The 20,301-nt window shown below is 48.5% G+C and overlaps 7 protein-coding genes across 7 annotated transcripts; 1 reads left to right on the top strand and 6 right to left on the bottom strand.

The window, feature by feature from the left end:
• Window positions 1-31: 31 nt before the first annotated feature.
• On the bottom strand, window positions 32-942 carry BP5553_04998 (uncharacterized protein; the record flags this gene model as incomplete). The annotated part of the gene is made up of 2 exons (XM_032013621.1): window positions 32-573; window positions 633-942. The coding sequence occupies 2 exons, from the start codon at window positions 940-942 to the stop codon at window positions 32-34; spliced, it is 852 nt and encodes a 283-aa protein (XP_031870221.1).
• A 5,767-nt stretch (window positions 943-6,709) lies between these two features.
• Window positions 6,710-8,743, bottom strand: BP5553_04997 (Mitochondrial protein-like protein import receptor tom70; the record flags this gene model as incomplete). The annotated part of the gene is made up of 4 exons (XM_032013620.1): window positions 6,710-6,951; window positions 7,002-7,475; window positions 7,522-8,488; window positions 8,558-8,743. 4 exons carry the CDS (start codon window positions 8,741-8,743, stop codon window positions 6,710-6,712), a joined length of 1,869 nt encoding a protein of 622 aa, XP_031870220.1.
• Window positions 8,744-9,412: 669 nt separating this feature from the next.
• BP5553_04996 (putative carboxypeptidase Y) lies at window positions 9,413-11,492 on the bottom strand (the record flags this gene model as incomplete). The annotated part of the gene is made up of 7 exons (XM_032013619.1): window positions 9,413-9,570; window positions 9,627-9,831; window positions 9,886-10,351; window positions 10,475-10,599; window positions 10,647-10,976; window positions 11,079-11,254; window positions 11,303-11,492. 7 exons carry the CDS (start codon window positions 11,490-11,492, stop codon window positions 9,413-9,415), a joined length of 1,650 nt encoding a protein of 549 aa, XP_031870219.1.
• A 1,302-nt stretch (window positions 11,493-12,794) lies between these two features.
• BP5553_04995 (Uncharacterized protein) lies at window positions 12,795-13,809 on the bottom strand (the record flags this gene model as incomplete). The annotated part of the gene is made up of 5 exons (XM_032013618.1): window positions 12,795-12,985; window positions 13,055-13,145; window positions 13,205-13,332; window positions 13,394-13,483; window positions 13,560-13,809. The coding sequence occupies 5 exons, from the start codon at window positions 13,807-13,809 to the stop codon at window positions 12,795-12,797; spliced, it is 750 nt and encodes a 249-aa protein (XP_031870218.1).
• Window positions 13,810-14,057: 248 nt separating this feature from the next.
• Window positions 14,058-15,203, bottom strand: BP5553_04994 (uncharacterized protein; the record flags this gene model as incomplete). The annotated part of the gene is made up of 1 exon (XM_032013617.1): window positions 14,058-15,203. One exon carries the CDS (start codon window positions 15,201-15,203, stop codon window positions 14,058-14,060), a length of 1,146 nt encoding a protein of 381 aa, XP_031870217.1.
• Window positions 15,204-15,962: 759 nt separating this feature from the next.
• BP5553_04993 (N-terminal nucleophile aminohydrolases (Ntn hydrolases)) lies at window positions 15,963-17,962 on the top strand (the record flags this gene model as incomplete). The annotated part of the gene is made up of 4 exons (XM_032013616.1): window positions 15,963-16,127; window positions 16,189-16,207; window positions 16,255-16,604; window positions 16,658-17,962. 4 exons carry the CDS (start codon window positions 15,963-15,965, stop codon window positions 17,960-17,962), a joined length of 1,839 nt encoding a protein of 612 aa, XP_031870216.1.
• A 1,124-nt stretch (window positions 17,963-19,086) lies between these two features.
• BP5553_04992 (uncharacterized protein) lies at window positions 19,087-19,930 on the bottom strand (the record flags this gene model as incomplete). The annotated part of the gene is made up of 3 exons (XM_032013615.1): window positions 19,087-19,426; window positions 19,556-19,692; window positions 19,880-19,930. The coding sequence occupies 3 exons, from the start codon at window positions 19,928-19,930 to the stop codon at window positions 19,087-19,089; spliced, it is 528 nt and encodes a 175-aa protein (XP_031870215.1).
• Between the last annotated feature and the right edge of the window lie 371 nt (window positions 19,931-20,301).

The following is a 20,301-nucleotide window of genomic DNA, read 5'->3' as shown; positions in this document are numbered from 1 at the left end:
GTGTATAGTCCGATCCAGCACGCGTGTGCGCTTATGCGAAGAACCAGTACTCGGCGGCATATTGCACAGAGATTGGTCCAGCTTCGGTACATGGAGGCGCAACACCACCTGCTGTCTCGACGCGGTACACCTCGCCGATACCAACAGTTTCCGAGCTATATGGTACCTTGGGCTTCATCTGGAGCCAGTCGACCGCCCCGGTGCCGAGAGGACCTTTGTCTGCGTTGGCAGGCGCCTTGGCGCCTCCAGTTTTGGCAGCGTAGAAGATTTTGCCCTCTGGGCCCAAGTTAAAGGTGGGTACTCCGTTTTGGTCGAAGAAGTGATCGCCCAATTTCTGGAGCTGAACGTTGTTGTTTACGGGGATACCATCCTGGGGCTTCTTGATGACGGCTAAGACCGCGGCGTGGACAGCGTCTAAGTCGGTGAACGCGAGTTCAGTTGCGTCAAAAAGAGTGGCTACGGCGCCGACGGCAGTGGAGTTGGATCCGGCCCCGGCGCAGGTGTAGTTTTGGACGCCGCGGCCGATGGCTACGTGTAGGAGGGGGAAATCTGGACCGAGGAGCTCGGGGGCAACTGGGATGGTAGATTAGTAAATGATATGTTGAGGAGAATACTTCAAGCTCAGAACTTACCTCCGGTGGTGGGAAGCGCAGGCGCTGCTCCAGTTGGTGCCGCACTCGTAGATGAAGCACTCGTAGACGAAGCACTCGTAGCTGTTGTGGTACCTGTGGGATCAACGGGATCACTGGGATCGCTAGGACCGCCCGTGGCGACTGGTAAACCTGACGTGACCGTGGTAGTTATGGTGACGGTGGGTCTTGGTCTTCCTCCACAATGCCCCAAATTTGCCGAGTCCGCTTGTGGTGGTACTGGAGAGCCGGCAGACATAGTGAAGATAGTGGTGAGGGCGAGGCCCTGGACAACTCTGCGGAATGAAGGCATGGCGAATGTATGGGAGGGTTTGAAGATGTGTGTTGTTTTGGCGAAAGAAGAAGAGACCGAGCCAAATCAAAAACGAACTCAATTGACAGAGTTGTGAAGCGGAGAAGGCGTTGTAGTAGTTAGATGAAAGCAATTTAGGAGGTTTGAACAACCGGTGGTCAAGCGCCGCCCTTTTTTCTGTGAGAAGAACTTGAGCCGAGATGGGAGAAGCGAATAGGAGAAGAAGAGTTTAGAAGTAATGGAAGGGAGGTATTATTTGTATATGAGAAGCGAGATGCAGTGGAAGAGGTTGAAAGGAGTGACGGGTAGACAGAGTCTTATAGTTCTAAATCGAGCACGGATGTGGAAGCGGATATGGAAGTACGTGGTGGAGGAGGACGAAAACGCGCTGACAACGGCCGGCCACTTGACCAGGACCAAGGCTCCGTCGGAACAGCAAGGTAAGGTAAGGTCAGGTCAGGTCAGGTAAGGTCAGAACCAACACGCCCTGGGCAGCCCCTGTGGTTGAGTCCATGTCTGTAGCCATGCGAGGCGAGGCGAGGCGATGGCACGCTACTCTACAAAAGACACGGTGGGTGGAGCATGGGGGGAGATGCAGGTGTACGGTGCAGATGGTGGTTTGTGGAGTTTGGTGGTGGTGGTCGTGGTGGTGGTGGTGGTTGCTGCTGTTGTTTGTTGTTGTGGCTGGTACAGTACGGCAAGTAGTGGTGAAATTGAATCGAGATTGATGCTAAATTGATCCTGCAAGCCCTGCAGCAAGGCTAAGGCAGGAGGAGGGCGAGTGAGCGGAGGGGCTTGACGCACGCGTAAGGATGCGAAGGAAGAAGCTCCCAATTCGGGCGGCGGAGAGTGGTTGGTTGTTGCAGGCGCTTAAGCCTGGCGCTGGAGACCGTGTACGTGCTGCTGTAGTCGATAGAATAGAGCTGATGGTGCTGCTCCTACTACTACCAAAGAGACCACGGAGATAGAGCCTACGAAGTACTATGCAAGCACTACTGACAAACTAGATACCAGTAGTATAGTATGGTACAGTACAGTATTTGCATTGTATTAATTATTATTGTCCTTCGTACTCTGCACTCTCTACTCTATTCTGAACGCACCGTATGCTGAATCCACTGATATATTCTATCCTCTACTCCGTACTCTATTATTCCAAAGATAGCTCACCCATCATCCGTCATCTCCACCGCGGCCGCCATCCACCCGCCGCTCCACTCAGCACTCGCCATTCCCCGAGTCTGCCCCGCCCCGCCCCGCTCGGCTCGAGCCCGCTGTCCGGCCCCGCTACGAAAGATCCCAAATTATCTGATATTAATGGTGGGCGGTTATTGGAGAGATAAGCGCTACCTCAGCATTACAGTCGCAGGACCCGGTGCTAGTACCCGTTGGGATCGCGCGTAAATAGCCGGCGCTAGTCGCCCTCTCGCCTACCGAGTACTGTACCCTGTACTGTTGTGCTTTGTACTGTACGTTTCCCGTTTCCTAAGATCTCAGTTCCCGGTTCTCAGTTCTCAGTTCCCGCATTTCGCGGTTTACTCGTGCCCCTTGCTCACGATCTGTTTCTTTCGTTTGTTTCTTCCCCCGCTACTACCTACGTCCTTCGTAATAGATTCTTGTGTCCGACCAAGTACACAAGGCCCCAACCCTCGATTTCCTCGCACGCCCCCTCCGTCTGGAATTCTGCACGCTCCCAGCCCCTGTTCCCTCTCCCCTGCAGACCATGCTTCTCCGGTGAGGGCAACTTCTCCTTTGGACGACGACGTCGTACTAATATATTAAAAACGCTGGAGAACCCTCAGGGGGCAGGGACAAGCATTATTGCTGCACAGCACAGCACAGCACAGGGCGTCGCCGCGTCGGTAGCTCTGCCTGTGGAGCAGCGCGGTGATCGCTATGGTGCCATCCAAAACATTGTTTGAAACTCTAGATCAGCTGAATTGCGCCCTACGGACTCACAGACCTCGCTCGTGTTTGATCTTCGAAACTTTTTTTGCGGATGGATCTGCTGGATCTCCTATACGAAACAACTAATTCCGAAGCACAGATCAGATCAGATCAGATCAGATGAATTGACGTCTGTGCTGGTCTTGGCTTTGATTTCTCGTTCTAGACCGTTGGAATCAATTCCTAGCGTCTTGAGATGTATGCTATGATACTAGGTACCATGCGATACAAGCGTACGGAGTAAATGCGACTACTTCTTTCGCAGTAATTAATGGGCCATTTTGTATCCCAATATCGATGCTTTGAACTACCCATCTAGGTAGGTAGTATACGACGGAGTATAACTGTACTTCAAACGAAGTACAATGTTCCTCCTTGCGGAAAAGCAAAATGCCTCCGGAGAACACGAACATCTAATCTAATTCCTCCATTCATTGTTTCAAGTCCCATTCCCTTCCGACACAAACAAACATTTGCCAGAAGTGCCTTCAAACAGAATCCAACATCATGACATATGTACCTGCAGAGTGAGTTGCTGCATCGTTTCGAGTTTTGTTTCGATATACTTCGAATACCGATGTGCCAAGCCCCTTAAAACACATCAAATCAAATCCCATCACTACATGCTCGGAACATCGCATGCGATTAAGCTTTCGTCAGATACACTACGTATAGTAGTACGTAGCACCAAGAACTCTGTTGGTTCTCATATCTGACCTTACCTCCCCTATACTCGGCATCTTCCTTCTATACCTCTCATCCTCCCTCACCTCATCCCGGAATATTCGTACAACCTGACAAGCCCATCAGCCACACCATTACTCAGTCGAGCGCAGTAATATGTACCTTATGTAACGTAATATCCACCGCGTCCAAATCCAGCATTTAGACCCATGGGCCGCGGCATTCGCATGCAATAAATATGGAATTGCGTGTCTAGTACTACGTTAACTAACCGCTATTGATACAGATGATATTCCAATTTACCACCACAATTCTCCCTTTTCAACCGTGCTTTCCGGAATGCAGCCCTTCTTCGTCCCTTGTGTACCACAGTACTCCCAATTCGAGAAGGTTTGGGTGTGCCGGTCAACCGTGCTCTCTATACCGTGGCTCGGACTCGAAATGTTTCGTTTCGAAAATCCTCCAGCCCGGTCTAAAACACGCCTACTGTATCCCAGCCTCTTTCTCCCCGAAGCCCAGAAATCCATATCCCGCAACTCGTAAACTCCAACACAACTATTACCCCGTACTACTGCACGGGAGAATCCCATTTCTCCTCGTGAGATGGAATAGAAGCCTCACCTACCTACTAGGAACTACGTACGGGACTTCGTACCCCCCTTCCATATCAACCCTACCTGCCCAAAGAGCGGCACGAGGTTTCCCCCCTGGGCCCTGACCCTCCACACTCACCCACCCAGTTCATAGCGGGTTCGTACTTTTACCCGGCGGAGGCCGGCACTCCCAAGCCCTTAACAAAGGCTCCCCAAGTCGGAAAACGGAGTAATCGAATCACAAGGAAGGTACTTTCGTAAGGTCGGCTAGTTTACCCCCCCCAATAATAAGCGGAGGCGCCCGGCGGGCCTCTGGCTGTTGACGCCCCCCCATGAAGAGCCAAAGGGCAGAGATTAAAATTATCCATAATTAGCTACGGAAAGGCAACCGGAGTCCTGCAAGGGTTTTTTTTGGCCCTGCACCACACAGCATGGAAAAGAAAAAGGCACCGAAGAATGAGTGTTAAATGTGCCCGATTTAGATCGGGATGGAATTCTTTCCGATGCACGCTTGGACTGGGCGATATTGCGAGCGTGTTTTTTTTTGTCAGGTGATGGGTCGTAACTCGGTGAGCACGGTAGATACGATGTACAGCATGTGATGCTACGGGGTATGCTTCTTGCAAGCAATGATATCTATTATTGTTGGCTTTTTACTTTCTTATTCCCATTCTCTTCCAGCGTGCCAGTGATTGCATGTGTAACATCACGTGATGATACCTCTACGTACCGTTACTCAGCCTGGAACCAGGAAGCTGCGTTTTCCCCCGCGTTCTACATCTCCTAAATCCTTCCTTGCCCTTATCATATTAATATCACAGCAGGCCAAAATAGCACGGCAAGACACGAACCCGGACGGGGTCGCCATCTAGGTACTCACTCTCCTCGGAGTCCTCCAGCTCGCAGCACAGATTAATAGCTCATATGGTATAGTATACTCTGTTCATCGTAATGGGGAATTGTTTATTTTATGTTATTTTAATACACGGGGTAGATACAAGATGCGGCGGCTGCTGGAATGAACATGGCGTGGCTGTTTATGTTAAGGCGCCAGCGCGGTTTCCTCATCCACAGCTCCACCTCGCACATAAACACACTATAGGTACTAAGTAGTACGCACGAAGTAAGGAGTTAAGGAGTTCTTCCAATAACAATATCTCGCGGTAGATGCGCTAAAGCCCGAGGAATACCCAAATAGCTATCCCCACGAATCTGCGTTCCCTCGCAAGTGCAAAGGCCATGTCTCAGATTCCCAGCGGAGTTTTCGGGTAGAAGTCCTTATTCGGTTGGTTGGAAGTCTCAGGATCTTTACTTTCTTCTTCGTCTCCCTTGGTCCTAACCCGAGACATGCATAGATTTTAGCGTTTTTTGTTCGGGGAAAAAAAAGGGTTGGGGTGTTGTTGGTATGCGTGGGGGAGGGGCGTGGCGGGCTCCCATTGCTGCGAATCGATCGGGTGTCTGTTGGTTCGGTGTTGGTGTTGGTGTTTTGTTGGATTTAGATGAGATCTGCACTCCGGAATTTTCTGGAACCCGGAAACCTAGAACTCACCCGGAATCTTGGATCTGGGATCTCAGAAATGGGGATCTCAGAAATGGGTTTGAGGGCAGAAACCAACAGCACCTAGGTAGTGATCCTTGTAGGGATGGCTGGGGCAACGGAGATGGCACTGCCCACCTTTACGAGTTTTGGGGTATCGTTAGTTACGCGCTTCGTTGGCAGGGCTCTCCATCTGCGGCCTTTGGTCGTCCTGTAAACGCGTGGAGGGCTTTGCGCAAGTAGATGGGCTCACTGATCGGGTCAAATTCAGGTCTGTAGCTGCGACCTTGATCCTTCCAAGGTAGACAGACATAAGCCATGGCCTGGCCGTCTATCTGAGTCTGCTCTAGGAGTGTTTTGACTTCGCTACTTCCCATTTCCCGTTTCCCGTTTTCCAGTTTCCGTTTTCCAGTTTCCGTTTTCCAGTTTCCGTTTTCCAGTTTCCGTTTTCCAGTTTCCCGGCCTATAAGTAAATTCCATCCGTAAGGGGCATAGGAAGAGGCTCACGGAAGGTCGACTGGCTGTATGTTGGGTGGCATTTGCATTGGCATAACTAAGGCTGGACGCACTGCATGCTGAGTGCCCGGCAAAAACATAGAGACCTTGAATTCGATTATGCTATTGAAGGTGCTCGGTGCTGGTTGTGGCTAGCTTGGGCGTTGGGTTTAATACGTGGATTAGACATATCATATGATTTACCACATCCAATACGGTACTACGAGACAGGACAGGTACTGCTCTCCTTCACATAGACGGACGGACACTGTGATGGAAAAGAGCGTATCGTTCATCTACTATACACACTCCTTTATGAGTGAAGCGGAGTATTAGTTACAAAGGGTAAAAGGTTGCGTTACTTGCAGCTGGCCATCCCCATATTCTCCCAACCCAAAACACGGCTTCATATCCGTATCGATATCGGTGTCATCGTGCTCCTCGTACATCAATCCACCTACACAACAGCATGCTCCAACTCAAGCGAAGGTCTATCCTCATGAATGTTGGCTTACATCATGCCACCCATGCCTCCTCTTATCCCCTGGAGCCTATTTGCAAGCTGTGGGTATTTCTCCTGCACTTCTAGTTGCGTACGTGTGGCTTCCGCATATGACAGGGCATTGACAATCTCACCCTCGGTTCGAGAGAGCTCGGCAGCTCGCTCGAAATATTTGAGTGCCTCTGTAACCTTACCCTGCTGTAGCAATAACTGAGCCATGGTTGCAACAGCAATGTCGCATTCAGGATCAACTACTCCACATTAGCAACATTTCGACAATATTCAAGTGCGAGGTACTTACTGATCAAAGCCTTCTGGCAGAGCTTTTCAGCCTCGCCGAAGTCCGACTTCCACTGGAACAGTGCCAAAGCCTTGTTGATCAAAGGAAGGACGTTCATTCCCAGGGGCTTGGTCTGCTTCTCCATCTCGACCGCAGTATCAAACTTCTGAATTGCCTCCTCGTACTTTTGTTGATCCAACAACAATTCTCCATAATAGTTGTAGACATCTGGTACTGTACCAAAGTTATTGATACATCGGCGGAACGTCGCCATGGATGAGGCAATGGAGCCCATCTTATACTGTGTGACACCGAGCTGGATGTGGGAGAAGATGAAGTCGCGATCGAGTTCAATGGACTTCTGGTAGTCCTTGGCAGCTTCTGCGAATTCCCCGAGGATGAAGTGGAGTTGTGCGCGGTGGTAGTAAATGTCGGGATCGTTATCATTATGATCCATGGCCTTTTCGAAGTCATTTGCAGCAGAATCCTTGTTGCCTATTCGACGTTAGTAGGGTTGGGATCACAGATGTGCGCTACTGACCTAATTCCAAGTGCATGCTTGCACGTTTAATATAGCTCTGGGTCAGGGACGGTTGGAGATCGATGCTCTTGGTGAGATCGCTCAATGCCTCCACATTCTCGCCGCGGAGGTATCTGAACGTTCCACGCATATTGTACGCAAAGGCTTCATGCTCGCCGAGTTCGTTCAAGTCCAAGGCCTTGTCAAAGGCAGCTGCTGCCTCTTCGTACCCATCACCAGTCTTCTTCTCCATTGCACGCAATCCCAATTGTAATTGTCCCTTCCCAGTATCTTCAGCGAGTTCGGTCTTGTCATCTAATCCCGCGGGTGCTGGTCGAGCTCGGAAACTTTGCAGGTAATTTGTGACGAATGATGAGCTAGGGAGCTTTTTATCTTTGGTTGCAAGAATGGCCTTTGCTTTAGTCTCTGCCACCTTCTTGAGTAATCTCTCAACGGCTTCTGCGCTAGACGCATTCTGGAAGCTATCGATAATACAACTTGCGGTAAAGTCGAGCAGGGCTTCGCTGAACTTCTCGAGATGCTCGTATGCGTTCGCCCTCCGGTTCAGAGCCTTAACGTATTCGTTATTCAGATTGATGGCTGCCGTGGTGTCCTCAATGACCTTCTCCCATTGTCCAAGAGCATTGTAGCATGCTGCGCGGTTTGAGTAGAAGATAGGGTCGGGCTTGCAGAGGATGGCCTTCCCGTACAGGTGGATAGCCGTGTCGAAGTCTTTGCTTCCGTATGCGGTATTCCCGGCAGCTTTCAGCTTTCCAGCATAATCCTTTCGTTCTTGCTCAGTGAGATTACCAACGGTTGTCTCATCGACCTCGGGCAGCTCCTCGACAGTTTCGACGGTCGGCGACTTCGGTTTGCTTTCTGTGGTTCCCTTCTCTACATCCACTGCCTTCTTCTCCTCTTTCTTTTTCCTCTGCTTCTCTTTTTTACTCGATTTCTTTGGTGTATCACGGCCGGTTACGGTCGGTGTCTGCTCGAATGCCTGTTAGCTACAAAATGGTCCGATAATCTTATTTACGCGCAAGCCGAATGATCGTACCGCATCAGTCAGATAGTATGCAACACCGGCGCCTGTAACAACAATAGCCACACCAGCAATTGTGTATACAACGGCCTTATGCTCTGACGCCCAATTTGATATCCGGTCCCAAGTGGATGTAGAAGCTGTGGATGACGCGAAGTCGGGGACCCCCCTCCCAACTGGGATTTCGAGCGGAGCAGACATATGGAAGAAAAGGGGTTATTAAAAGAAGCTAGAAGGTAATAAAACAAAAGCCCACGAAAGCGCTGGTCGATGGGCGGGCGCTGACAGATTCGATGATGCGATGCAATTATCAGGAGGCTTCCCTTGAGCTACCCAGAAAAAGATTCGCGATGCCAACTCGGCAACGTCGGCTACTGATTCGCTAGCAGGGGAAGCCTAGCCTGTTGGGGAACCTCCCTAATTTGCGAGTCCTTATCTCGTTTTCGTCATCAACCATATACTTCGGACTCGAGTACTTAAGGCATACATGGAAAGTAGTGCTTTAGACTATTAGTCGGATTATGGAATTATAACAAAGCCGGTGCAAATATACGCTGCACATCGGAGACAAAAATAATGACAAAACCACGTATTAGTGACATCACGGGACATAACCTTCAACGGCAAAAAGAAGTAATAAGGGGATTTCATTAGTTAATAGAACTCAAATCACTTTTTAGAACACTGTCTAGTATAGAGCTGCTTGCGTATTTTTGCAGTTCTCGTTAGTAGCATATTGCAACGATCTATGAGTTAGCGGGGGAACATGTGTAATGAAATAAACAATATATGTTTCTAGACCTGTGCCATAAATTCATATATTTATATTAATGTTCATAAATCACTAATCTCAAAATAGGGCCCATTGAATTACATCGCAGGCACTGCGCGCTTCGTGCTCCCAAGCGTAACATTAGGTTGAGGGAAATCATCTGTTGTAAAAGGTGCCATGCTAGAGAGAGAATCGACTCTGCCAAGCAGGTATTCAAGGTGTCTGTAGGCTGCTGTAGGGGCGTACTGGGGGACCACTTTTGCAAACAATTAGCGATCCGCTATGCATGATTAATAGGGGAGGCGGGCTTACTGTGGCCGGAAAGCTCAATCGTGACCCATGTAAGTCCTCGCTCCGTGTGTGTCGTGCCGAAGATGCCAGACGCGGCGAGGGTAGAGAGAGATGGATCGTGGTGATACGGAACATAAAAGTGGTCCGACGGCTGCTTTTGGAAGCCTTGGGCGCCGTTCCAGGTCATGTTTTGAATCCCAAGGAGAGTACCGTTTGCGATAAGAACCTACAACAGACTGACTTAGTAAATTGGAGAGATGGCATGGAGGGATTCAAATACCATATCAAGAGTTCCATGTGCAATTATTGTACGTTTGCTACGCTCAATAACCCCGGGCAAAACGGTGACGCCAGAAGGAAGGCTGTTATCTGTACCATTAACAAAAACATCTATAGCGGAACAAGAGGCCCAATCAATGTGGGGGGCATTGATAGCCTTTTGCACATCGGTCCTGTTGAAATATACGCTACTACCTGCGGGAAGATACTCGAATGAGCCCGGGTAGCCGAGGACATCGTTTAATAGTGGGCAGGTCGTGGCTATTTGGTAAATATCAAAGCATGGGTTGAGCCAGGATATTTCGTTGAAGATGGCGTCGAAGACGTCACAGTCCTTGGTTGTCCTCCCATTCGCCGCAGTTCCAGGGAGCTGCGAGGGGAAGGGGCCAGGAGGTGGGAAGGTCAAGTATTTGTCGATGTAGTCAGTGTAGCCGCAAGATTCTGACATGTTGTGAATTTGAGCCTTACTTTGGAATAGGTTAGCATTTACTTTATCAACTTTCTATCTGGGGGAAAGAGGAAGGTAATTCTCAGGTTCCAGGTATGTGGCTATCAAAACTGCAATCCAGGGACAGGGACTGGCAACTTACAAGGTATCATTAAACGGAAACAGGCCAGGCCAAGTGTCAACAAATGGAACAGCGGGTATTTGTTCTGTAATAGCATCATAAGAAATAGATGGGTCATATATCATAGTAGCTTCCACATTGTGATACTAGATATATTAGCTCTTGCCGAGGCAATCATACCTCCTGAACTCACCTTGGTGTCATTCGTGTTAAGCATAGCATCCGCAATGTATGGAACATACATTCCCGCATAAGACTCGCCTGTTATGAAAACACGGCGATCGTGCAGTTTAAAAGTATCGACAAAGTTCTTCCAGAAGCCTAGGAATTGCGCGGCAGCATCTTCCTCGTCGGTCGCAGTTGGAACTCCCCGCGAGAAACCGGTCCCGACTGGCTGCTCTATCCAAACAACGTTCGTCAAGTTCACCCATGTATATGGATTTGGGACTGGCTTTAATGTTCCGTACTGCCAGATGAACGGGCCGTTCTCCTGCAGCAAGCCTTCGAGGGAAGAGCAACCGGGCTATAAGAATCAGTTAGCATATCTAGGGCTTTATTTCATTGATTACATTGGCAAGATTGCTGGAAAGTGCTAGCACAAGAGGCAACCAAATTTCCGACGTACCCCGCCATTTAGCCAAATAAGTATCTCATCAGAAGCACTCGGGTTCTCTGAAGGGAAGAACCAGAAATAAAATTGACTCGTCTCGTTTGGAGCTGAGGATATTGGCATCAAACCAGCATAACTCTCGCCAATATCAAAATCCACTTCTGGGATCGCCGTTCCGTTTACAACGTATTCTGACAAAAGATTAGCCCGTTGCTCCCCACTAGAACTAGAATACTAACTGGCGGTAGAATTGGTAAGGTATTGAGATGGGGCGGAGCGACGTTGTTTAGGCAATTGAGGTTGTCGTCTTGTATGCATGCGCTGCTTGTCTTCTTTACCAACATGCCTCAAGCTCCTCCCAGAGTGATGTGCCGCTGAGACCACATTGGCTGTGATTGCCAGAGCAGAAACAAAAGTCGAGAGCCGCATTGCGTGAACTTGCTTGGAAATGAAATCAGGACTTTCAGAGTATGAAGCCAAGAAATTAGGCAATTGAACAGCGAGCAAGGCAGAATAAATGTATTTTCAAAAGCATCGACCTGCCACAAGAAAGAAATAGCTGTGGGGCATTGAAGCGGGAAGCAAGAGCTTCTTACGTCCGGGAAGTAGCTTGACAGCAATAGCTCCAGGCAAGCACTTTGGACCTCATTCAATGACAATAACGGAAGTAAGCCCTGGATTTACCTGACGTACAATGCGAAGCACATTCCCGAAGTAGCACTATAGACACCGGTACTATGGGCACCGTCCCGCACCGACAGCCAATCTTTGGACGCGCTGAGGGAGGGCGGGTTGAACGGTTGATAACCGGAGAGCTAGAATGTGGAGGGTAACTTCTGGTCCCTTGCTGATAGCAGCAAGAAACCCCTGCAGAAGCTCAGAGGGCGGTCTGTGGATCGTCGGGACTCTACAGGTTCTTGGAGTTCACATTCCAGAGTTTGAAACAGTCTATAGTCTGAGCTAAGATAGTTTCGTCGTAATTTTGTCGGTGATGATGTTGAAAGTAAACCCGTCTTGTCCTACCCTCTGGCTGAGTCTGTTGCAACGGGGTCGCCGGTTGCCCATGATGTCTAGTTTTGCGCTTTGATCGGCACCATCCTCCCGCGAGAACAGCAGCCTCGGTCGAATGCGAAGAGGAGTAGATAAGTAATAATGGGATGAAATACTACATACCAGGATCTTATCACGTTATCCATATTCATACGTGCCTATTCTAGTTTAGTTGGCGACCGCGATATAATAAATCATGACGAGTTGAGGGGTAGGGATTTGGCGACCTTCCGCTTTAGGGGAAGCGTCGTGCTGTCCCGCAAATCTTCACCAGGCGAAGAAAGTTTTCCAAGTTCAGGGCATCGGGTTAAGGTTAAATCGTCAGGAGAGGGTCCACAGCGTATTAAACGTTTTATTATTATTGATAAGGTGCCGTCGGGGTAGAGCTTGTCATGCGCCACTCCCGTTCGGGAACTTGCCTAATTAGGAAACTAGGAGCGAGCACCATAATAAAAACTCAATCTAAGTCTCCCTTTTCACTATGATAATTTTATAGCCGCGGGTTTAAGAATCTGCGTGCTTGCGTTGGAAAAAGGCGTCCACCCGCTCTTCTTCCACTTTAAGTCATGTTATCTGATCACAGGGAGAGTTTTTTGACGTAGCAGGACGACGGCGAATAGGTACGTATCTCTTCGCCTATGGAGTTCAACCAGATAACAAAAAACAAACTAAATTTGTCCATTAGAATAAAATACCCGTCTTATTATCTAACCGCTTCTCAATCAAAACCTCCCTAATAGCTTCCCAATCTCTACATTGATGTGTAGCATTGGCGCCAGTGAAGCCATATCTACTCTCAGTGCCATTCGTATTATATTCAATATCAGCATGATCCAGCGTTGTGTCTCCGGCACAGAGAATAGCTTGTCGGACTGTGACATTTCTGGGTCAGCTCCTATATATCCCAAACCGGGATGGGTGGGAGATCAGGAAGCACTTACTATAATCTAGACAGTGATAATCATGGCCAGCCCCGGCGAACCTCGATTTATCTCCTTTCTCGTATTTGATAATAACATGTCTTAGTACAGCCTAGCAGATCTCTCAGCTCAACACCACACTGTATATTTAGAAGTACGTCGCATTCATACCAAACAATGGAGTTGATGTGTCATGGATACAGAATATAACTCGGCTTCCTCCTGGTCGCCTTTGATCCTTGTGCTTCGAGGCATGGCATATATCCTTGGATGAGGGACGCGTAGAAAGCCTGCGCCGACTATTGTTCTCATTAGCACAGTATTTCCTCTCTAGGACATACTTGGAGATATAATACTCACGCGGCATAAGCTCATCCCATATTTTATCACCCTCCTCAGACGTATCCTCGTACCCAGAGGGAAACCTAAACATAACCTCCTTCTTAGGAACTATCCCAACAGTCAGTCAGTGTCTCCCCAATATTCAATCCCCCTTATCCTTCCTGCATGAAATGAAAATACGAACTTTCACCAATAAATCTGCGCGGATCTAATAACCCATCCGCCCTTCCTCGATCCGCCGACCAGCGGTCCCATTTCTGCCCAATTTTTACGCCGGCCGCAAAGCAGATCAATGCTAATGCAAATAAACAAGAAAATACACATAGACTTGTGCCATTCCAGGAGAACAGTTCTTCGGCACGTCGGCGGGGCCTTAAGTGGGCGTCCCTGTCGTTTTCATCGCGTGGAATGGCGGTATACGAGTCCGTCGGCATTTTGGCATTTTCATTGCTAGTTCCAGCCCAGTGAAATGCGTAGATATGACGCCAGATGGCAGCTTGGGGTTGATATGAGAATCTGTTATCTTGTTTGACACTATCGTGGGGTAATTTAACCGTGACGGCTGATCAGGATAATGAGATTCCCTAAATTATCACGTGAGCTAACCTCAAGGCTCCCATTTTCTAGTCTGGATAGCCAAGGTAGAAACGACATAGAACATAGAAGTAAGTGGGTTTTATTCTTATTTAGAAGTCTTGGAAGCTTCCTCTTCTTCGGCAAGCAGCGCCTGCATCTCTTGATCTCCCTGCCAAGCCTTCACGCTATCAATGACTTTGTCCAATTCATCCCCACCATCCATCACGTCGTCCAGATTATGAATGCTCAACCCGCTTCGGTGATCCGTGACTCTCTGTTGGCCCCAATTATACGTCCGGACCTTATGTTCTCTTCCCATCTTCGCAACCCCAATGACTCCTCTCCTCAACTTGGTGACCTCCTCCTCCCGAGCCTCCCGTTTAGCCTGCGCCAACTTCGACCTGAGTAATTGCCACGCCTTCTCTCGATTCTTGTGTTGTGATCTCGAATCTTGCATGCTGACTACTGTATTAGTAGGAATATGTGTCAATCGAATTGCCGAGTCCGTTGTGTTAACATGCTGGCCACCCGCGCCCCTCGCTCTCATAACATCCGTTCTAACATCCGTAGAGTTGACGTAGTAATCACTATTAGGATCATTAAAATCGGCCTCCCACAATTCCTGCCCATTGCTATCACTTGTCGGCAAACTTGGAAGCACCAGAACGCTGACAGCACTCGTATGTGTACGGCCCTTGCTCTCCGTCGCCGGCACACGCTGTACCCGATGCACACCCGCCTCGCTGCGCAGCTGTCCATATGCACCAAGACTCTCGATTTCCAAAATGGCTTCCGCGAGAGGGGGATCTCCACTGGCGGTCGTATCGCCGTCCGCAGTCTCGTACTTCATGAGGGAGACGCGGAAGTTCTTGCGTGCGCAGTAGGCTCGGTACATGCGGAGGAGGTCATTAGCAAAGAGTGCTGCTTCGCCGCCCCCGGCGCCCGGTCGGATTTCCATCAGGCATGGCATGTCTTCAAAAGGGTGTTTGGGCGTGAGGGACGTGGTCAACTTCTGGGAAAGACTTTCTAGCTGGGAACGTGTGGTCTCGAGGTCTTCGGCCGCCAGCTCTCGGAGTTCATCGTCGGTTGTAGGATCTGCAAGAAGGGATTGTAGCTCAGAGAGCGCATTTTGGCTTCCTTCGTATTCCCTCAATGCTTCTGTCACGCGCTTTAGTTCACCGATTCGTCTCGATATTTTGGCATCGAAGGTCTCTGCGGTTTCGGCGCTCAATCTATCGTGCTCTGAGGCCATGTTGCGCGCTCGCGCGAGCAGCACCGACGAAAAGGGGCCTCGGGAAACATGGCTTTCTATATTGATGTGAGCGATTGCTCCTTGTCTAATAGCTAACGTAGGATGGCAACTTACTATTGCTTGAGAATCGAACTGCTCTCCGTTTACCAGGCTTTAGATATGTGTTTATACATCGTCTGCAGATCCATGGAGCTCCAAACATCCTTCTATCAATATTGTCGCAACTATTTTGGAGCTGCCAAGGGTTTTCAAATTCGACGCAATGCTTTGGTGAACCCCCTGTTAGTTTACGCACACCGCCTTCCACTTTCAGATTCCGATACGTTTTCTGCCGATCTACCATTCCATTATTCAAATGTCCCGTTAGAGCGGAAACCAAATAATGCTACGAACACTTACCTAAATGATGAAGCCACTTTGTAGCATAACGGCAGATGGCTTGGTGGCCAAGCTACTTGCTACGTACACAGTAAGTGTGTATGGATCAACCGCCACTCTCCCAGCCGGCCCACCCCCCACTCCCGAGGTCATGACTTGTTCGTTCAATCAATCACAAGCCTCGGACTAAACTAAGTGATCTACCGAGATAATATATATATAATCTAGTCTCTATGATTCATCCTCTTGCAGTTGTTGAAGTAGGAATATTTTACACACGGATTTTAAAAGGTAACCGTTAAACTCAAAGACTCCATTGACGTTTTCCTGCTGATGAGTTATATATAGTCGTATTCACGGTTCACTAAGAAACACAATACAATGCCTTTGAACTTAAATTCTGTTTACCCGGCAACTTTGCCAGGATTTCAATCCTTTCCTAGTAGGAGAAGTGTTGTGCATAGTACCCAAGGCATGGTTGCTTGCAGTCAGCCTTTAGCAGCAAGATGCGGTCTTAAAGTTTTAGACGCTGGTGGCAATGCAGCTGTGAGTAACTCTTAACCCCACTTTCAATGGCTTCAGCATCGGCGCTCTGACAAACTCCCAGGATGCAGCCGTAGCTATTGGTAAGTTAAAGTCTGCCATAATTTGGACCTTGCTAATCATGTTCCAGCCGCTGGCTTGAATTTGACCGAACCTAGCTCAACTGGAGTTGGGGGTGATATGTTCTGCTTATTTTATGATGCCAAAACAAAGAAGATTTCTGCTATGAATGGCTCTGGTTGTGCAGGCATGAAGTGCACGCTTGAAGCTGTACGGAAAGACCTTGGTATGAAAGATGGAGATACAGGAAAACTTCCGCTTCGCAGTGTCCATGCCGTTACCGTCCCAGGGGCTGTTGCCGGCTGGGTTGATACCGTTGAAAGATTTGGCAGCGGAAAAGTATCTTTGGAGCAGATTTTGACACCTGCCATAGAATTGGCAGAGAGAGGATTTCCGGTTTCGGAAATTGCATCAACTATGGTAAGTTAGCCTTCAAAGGTATTGTTGACACCTCCGACTAATTGGTCTTTTAGTGGAGAGCGGGCGAGAAAGAAGTAAAAGAGGCATCGCCAAACTATGCCGAGCTCCTCAAAGAAGACCCAAGCGCGGAAAATGGCTGCCGGGGACCAAAACCTGGCGAAATTGTCAAGAATCCCTGTCTTGCAGACACATTTCGAACCATTGGCAAAGAAGGCAAGAAAGGCTTCTATTCTGGTAGGATTGCTGAAGCCATCATCAAAGCCACAAATGACCGTGGAGGATTCCTGGAACTAGATGATTTAAAAAGGGTTATTGAAAAGGGCAGCGAACCTGTGGACCCTATTTCCTATGTTTTTAGCGGCCAAGGATATTCTGAGACCAAAACAAAATACGTAGATGGGATCTCTGGTCAAGGACAGAACGAAGGTGCCCACGGAGTGGAGATATGGGAACATCCACCAAACGGTCAAGGAATTGTGGCACTCATGGCTCTCGGCATACTGGAGGCACTTGAAGAGGACGGCAAGATCCCCTGCTTCACCCAAGATCAACACAACTCCGCCGAGTATCTCCATGCAGTCATCGAATCCCTTCGAATAGCCTTCGCAGACGCAAGTTGGTGGGTGGCAGACCCAAATCATTCGAAGGTCCCCTCTGCAGAACTCATCTCCAAAGCCTACCTCGCTGATCGAGCCAAGCTCTTCAACCCCAGCAAAGCTTCAACGGAGATCTACGACCGCGGCAGCCCAGCCCACAACCATAGCGACACTGTCTATTTCGCTGTCACCGACAAAGAAGGCAACGCTATTTCGTTTATCAACTCAACCTTCCACAGCTTTGGCTCAGGAATTGTACCCAAAGGCTGCGGGTTCACCTTGCAGAATCGTGGAGGCAATTTCAGCTTAATTCCGGGACATCCAAACGTCCTTGCTCCGGGGAAGAGACCATACCACACCATAATCCCTGCCATGGTCACTAATGCCCACGATGGAAGCCTACATTCCGTCTACGGTGTTATGGGCGGGTTCATGCAACCACAGGGCCACGTGCAAGTTCTTCTCAACATGCTTGCCTTCAAGTATAATCCACAAGCCGCTCTAGACGCGCCAAGATTCTGCATCGGCGCTGAGCATATGCCTGGAGATCCTTTTGAGAGGAAGGTTTTCCTCGAAGAGGGTATTAGCGAGGATGTTTGCGAGAAGTTGAAGCAGATGGGCCATCAAGCAGAGATTGTAGGGGGTTATGGTAGGGGCGTTTTTGGACGTGGTCAGATTATTAGGAGCCATGAGGAGGACGGTACGACAGTTTACTCTGCGGGAAGTGACCCGAGGGGAGATGGCGCTGCGTTCCCTGGTTAACGGAGATATACATCAGGAGACAGGGGGATATTGAAATACAGTTAGCATACAGAGGGATATCGATACACATAATAAAATGGAAACACATTCATGCCCACAACCAGTTTAGAATGAAATTGGACCTTGGGAGAAGGGCAAGAAGCTATTGCCGTGCTCTATCATCGGTGCTACTTCGGAGATATTTGTCGTGTTTATAGAGCGCTACCGCTTTTCCTGAAAAGATCTCACCTTCCAAGGCACTTTGCGTAGTCGTGAGGTGGGTTGTAGACTGATGTTTCGTGAATTTTGATATCATACTATAAAGCATCAGAGTTGACATTACACATAAGATTCGGGAAGCAATGCAATCAGGCTATCAGACCACGTATCAATTTAACTCGAGTTTAACATGACAAGATACCGACATATATGGCTGGGTCACTCGCTTAGCGAAAGGGGGGGGGCTCGGTTACGCGAAAAGTAAACATCAACAAAATAAAAAACACCAAAGCAAGTTCTCTAAATTCAGTAGAGGAACAAAAAATGGAATAAAATATAGCTTTAAGTAAAGAAGTATATGGGAAAGGAAAAAAATAGCAAAAGAAATACAGAACTTACCTAGGGGTATCGCTGCGGCACCGCCAGGCAGTTTACTCCCAAGACTTACCTTAGGACCTACCTGAGCCCGCCACGACACTTGCCGCGGCAAACTTGTTAAACGGGTTTTGCTAATTTGACCTTATATAGTACCCCTTCCCAGATGTACGTGTAATAGGAGCCTTGTTCCTCTGGTGACACCCAAGCAGAGAGGCTAGCTAGCCTTCGTACGCCTCAGCTTTAGAACACCAAACGGAATCATCACTAGAATTATGCCTGGTACGCTCCATATAGTGGCCATCACATCGCTGAGATGCAATTCTTTCCTTGGTATCTAATATCCCAATACATTTACTTAGAACATAACCTCTGCCTCTATTTATAGATATCATTTTAATCGAGGCGAGCATATGATGTCGGGAAGGGAAGGATAAGAGTAGTGAACTGGAAGCGTCGCAACATGACAACCCACGGGAGGTAAGATACGGTAACCAGCGGCACCAAATATACTTGGGTATCGTTATTTTATTTTCTACCATTAGGTGGATCTATGCCTTATCCCCCTTGGCAGCAGCTTTCTTCTCCTCAATAGCCTTCATTTTCGCCAGCTTCTTCTCTTGATTCTTCGTGAGCTTCTGCGCTCCGTCTACCGGAGCCTCACCACCCACATCCTCTTTAGTAGGGTTTCCTTTCCATTTCGGTTTCTTCCTCGCCATAAAGTCCTTGACCATCTCATCCATTACCATAACTCTCCTCTCTTGAAAGCCCTTAACGTACTCTTGGATCTCACCAATACACTTTGCTTTCAGCTCGCCCGTTAGCATTTTACCCGCGGCATACGCTACACGAGTGCTCTCTAGTTCCTCGTCATCCTCCAGAAAGAAAGTCCTGTACTAGTATAGAACTATATAGCATACCTGTCATTAGAGCCAAAAATGGCGCATGCAACATTCAAAGTAGCATGCTCCTCCCATATAGTCGTAACCGCTGAACATAAATGTCTTCTTATGACCGAACCGGACAGCAATGATTTCTTTCGCAATGGATGAGGTAAAGATCTGGACAGCTTCAATAATATGCTTTTCGGAGAATATGTATTTCTCGTCATCCGTAACATAATAATTAACGGCACGTCGAATACATCTTGTAACCACCTATGACTTATTAGTAGAATCACAGCAGTCTAAGCATAATATAGAAAAATTCACTTTGTAAATTCAAATGGGACAGTGTATGATCGCTACTCGGTCCCCATCCAGTGTACAAAAGAACGGTTTCCCCCTCTCATAGCGATCTAGTATGTAATTCAGATCCCTGTGGCTGAACACGATTCCTTTATACTGGGGCATCTATTGCCAATGCGGCAACGACTAAGGACTCTAAATCTGCCATTCTAGAGTTATATATTTATGCTTTGGAGGGTTTCGCTGTTCTTTCGCAGGGCGTTTGGGATGTATTATATTGCCAGGTCCACAGCCGAATCTGTGGGCGGTGAAAGGGCTAAGATCACGTGGCTTACGTATCCTCCTTTTCTCCACGCCCTAATAACGCCCTCGCTTTGGAACGGGAGCTGATAAAGGAAGATAAAGACTTGGATACCTCTTACCTAGCTATCTTATTAAACCCATATTAAAGAGTATCATGTATCTCTCCGTATTGCCGATTTACCCCCGGTTTGGCCGCGTTTGGTAAGCATTGGACGGGCAAAACCCACAAGCGAACAAATCCTCGTCCAAAGTTCTTTGGAGCGCTCTTCGACGACT

The sequence above is a fragment of the Venustampulla echinocandica genome (assembly GCF_003357145.1).
Source record: "Venustampulla echinocandica strain BP 5553 chromosome Unknown scaffold_2, whole genome shotgun sequence".
Lineage (NCBI taxonomy): Eukaryota > Fungi > Ascomycota > Leotiomycetes > Helotiales > Pleuroascaceae > Venustampulla > Venustampulla echinocandica.
The sequence above is the reverse complement of the archived record's forward strand: the minus strand, read 5'-3'. Positions and strand labels throughout refer to the sequence as shown.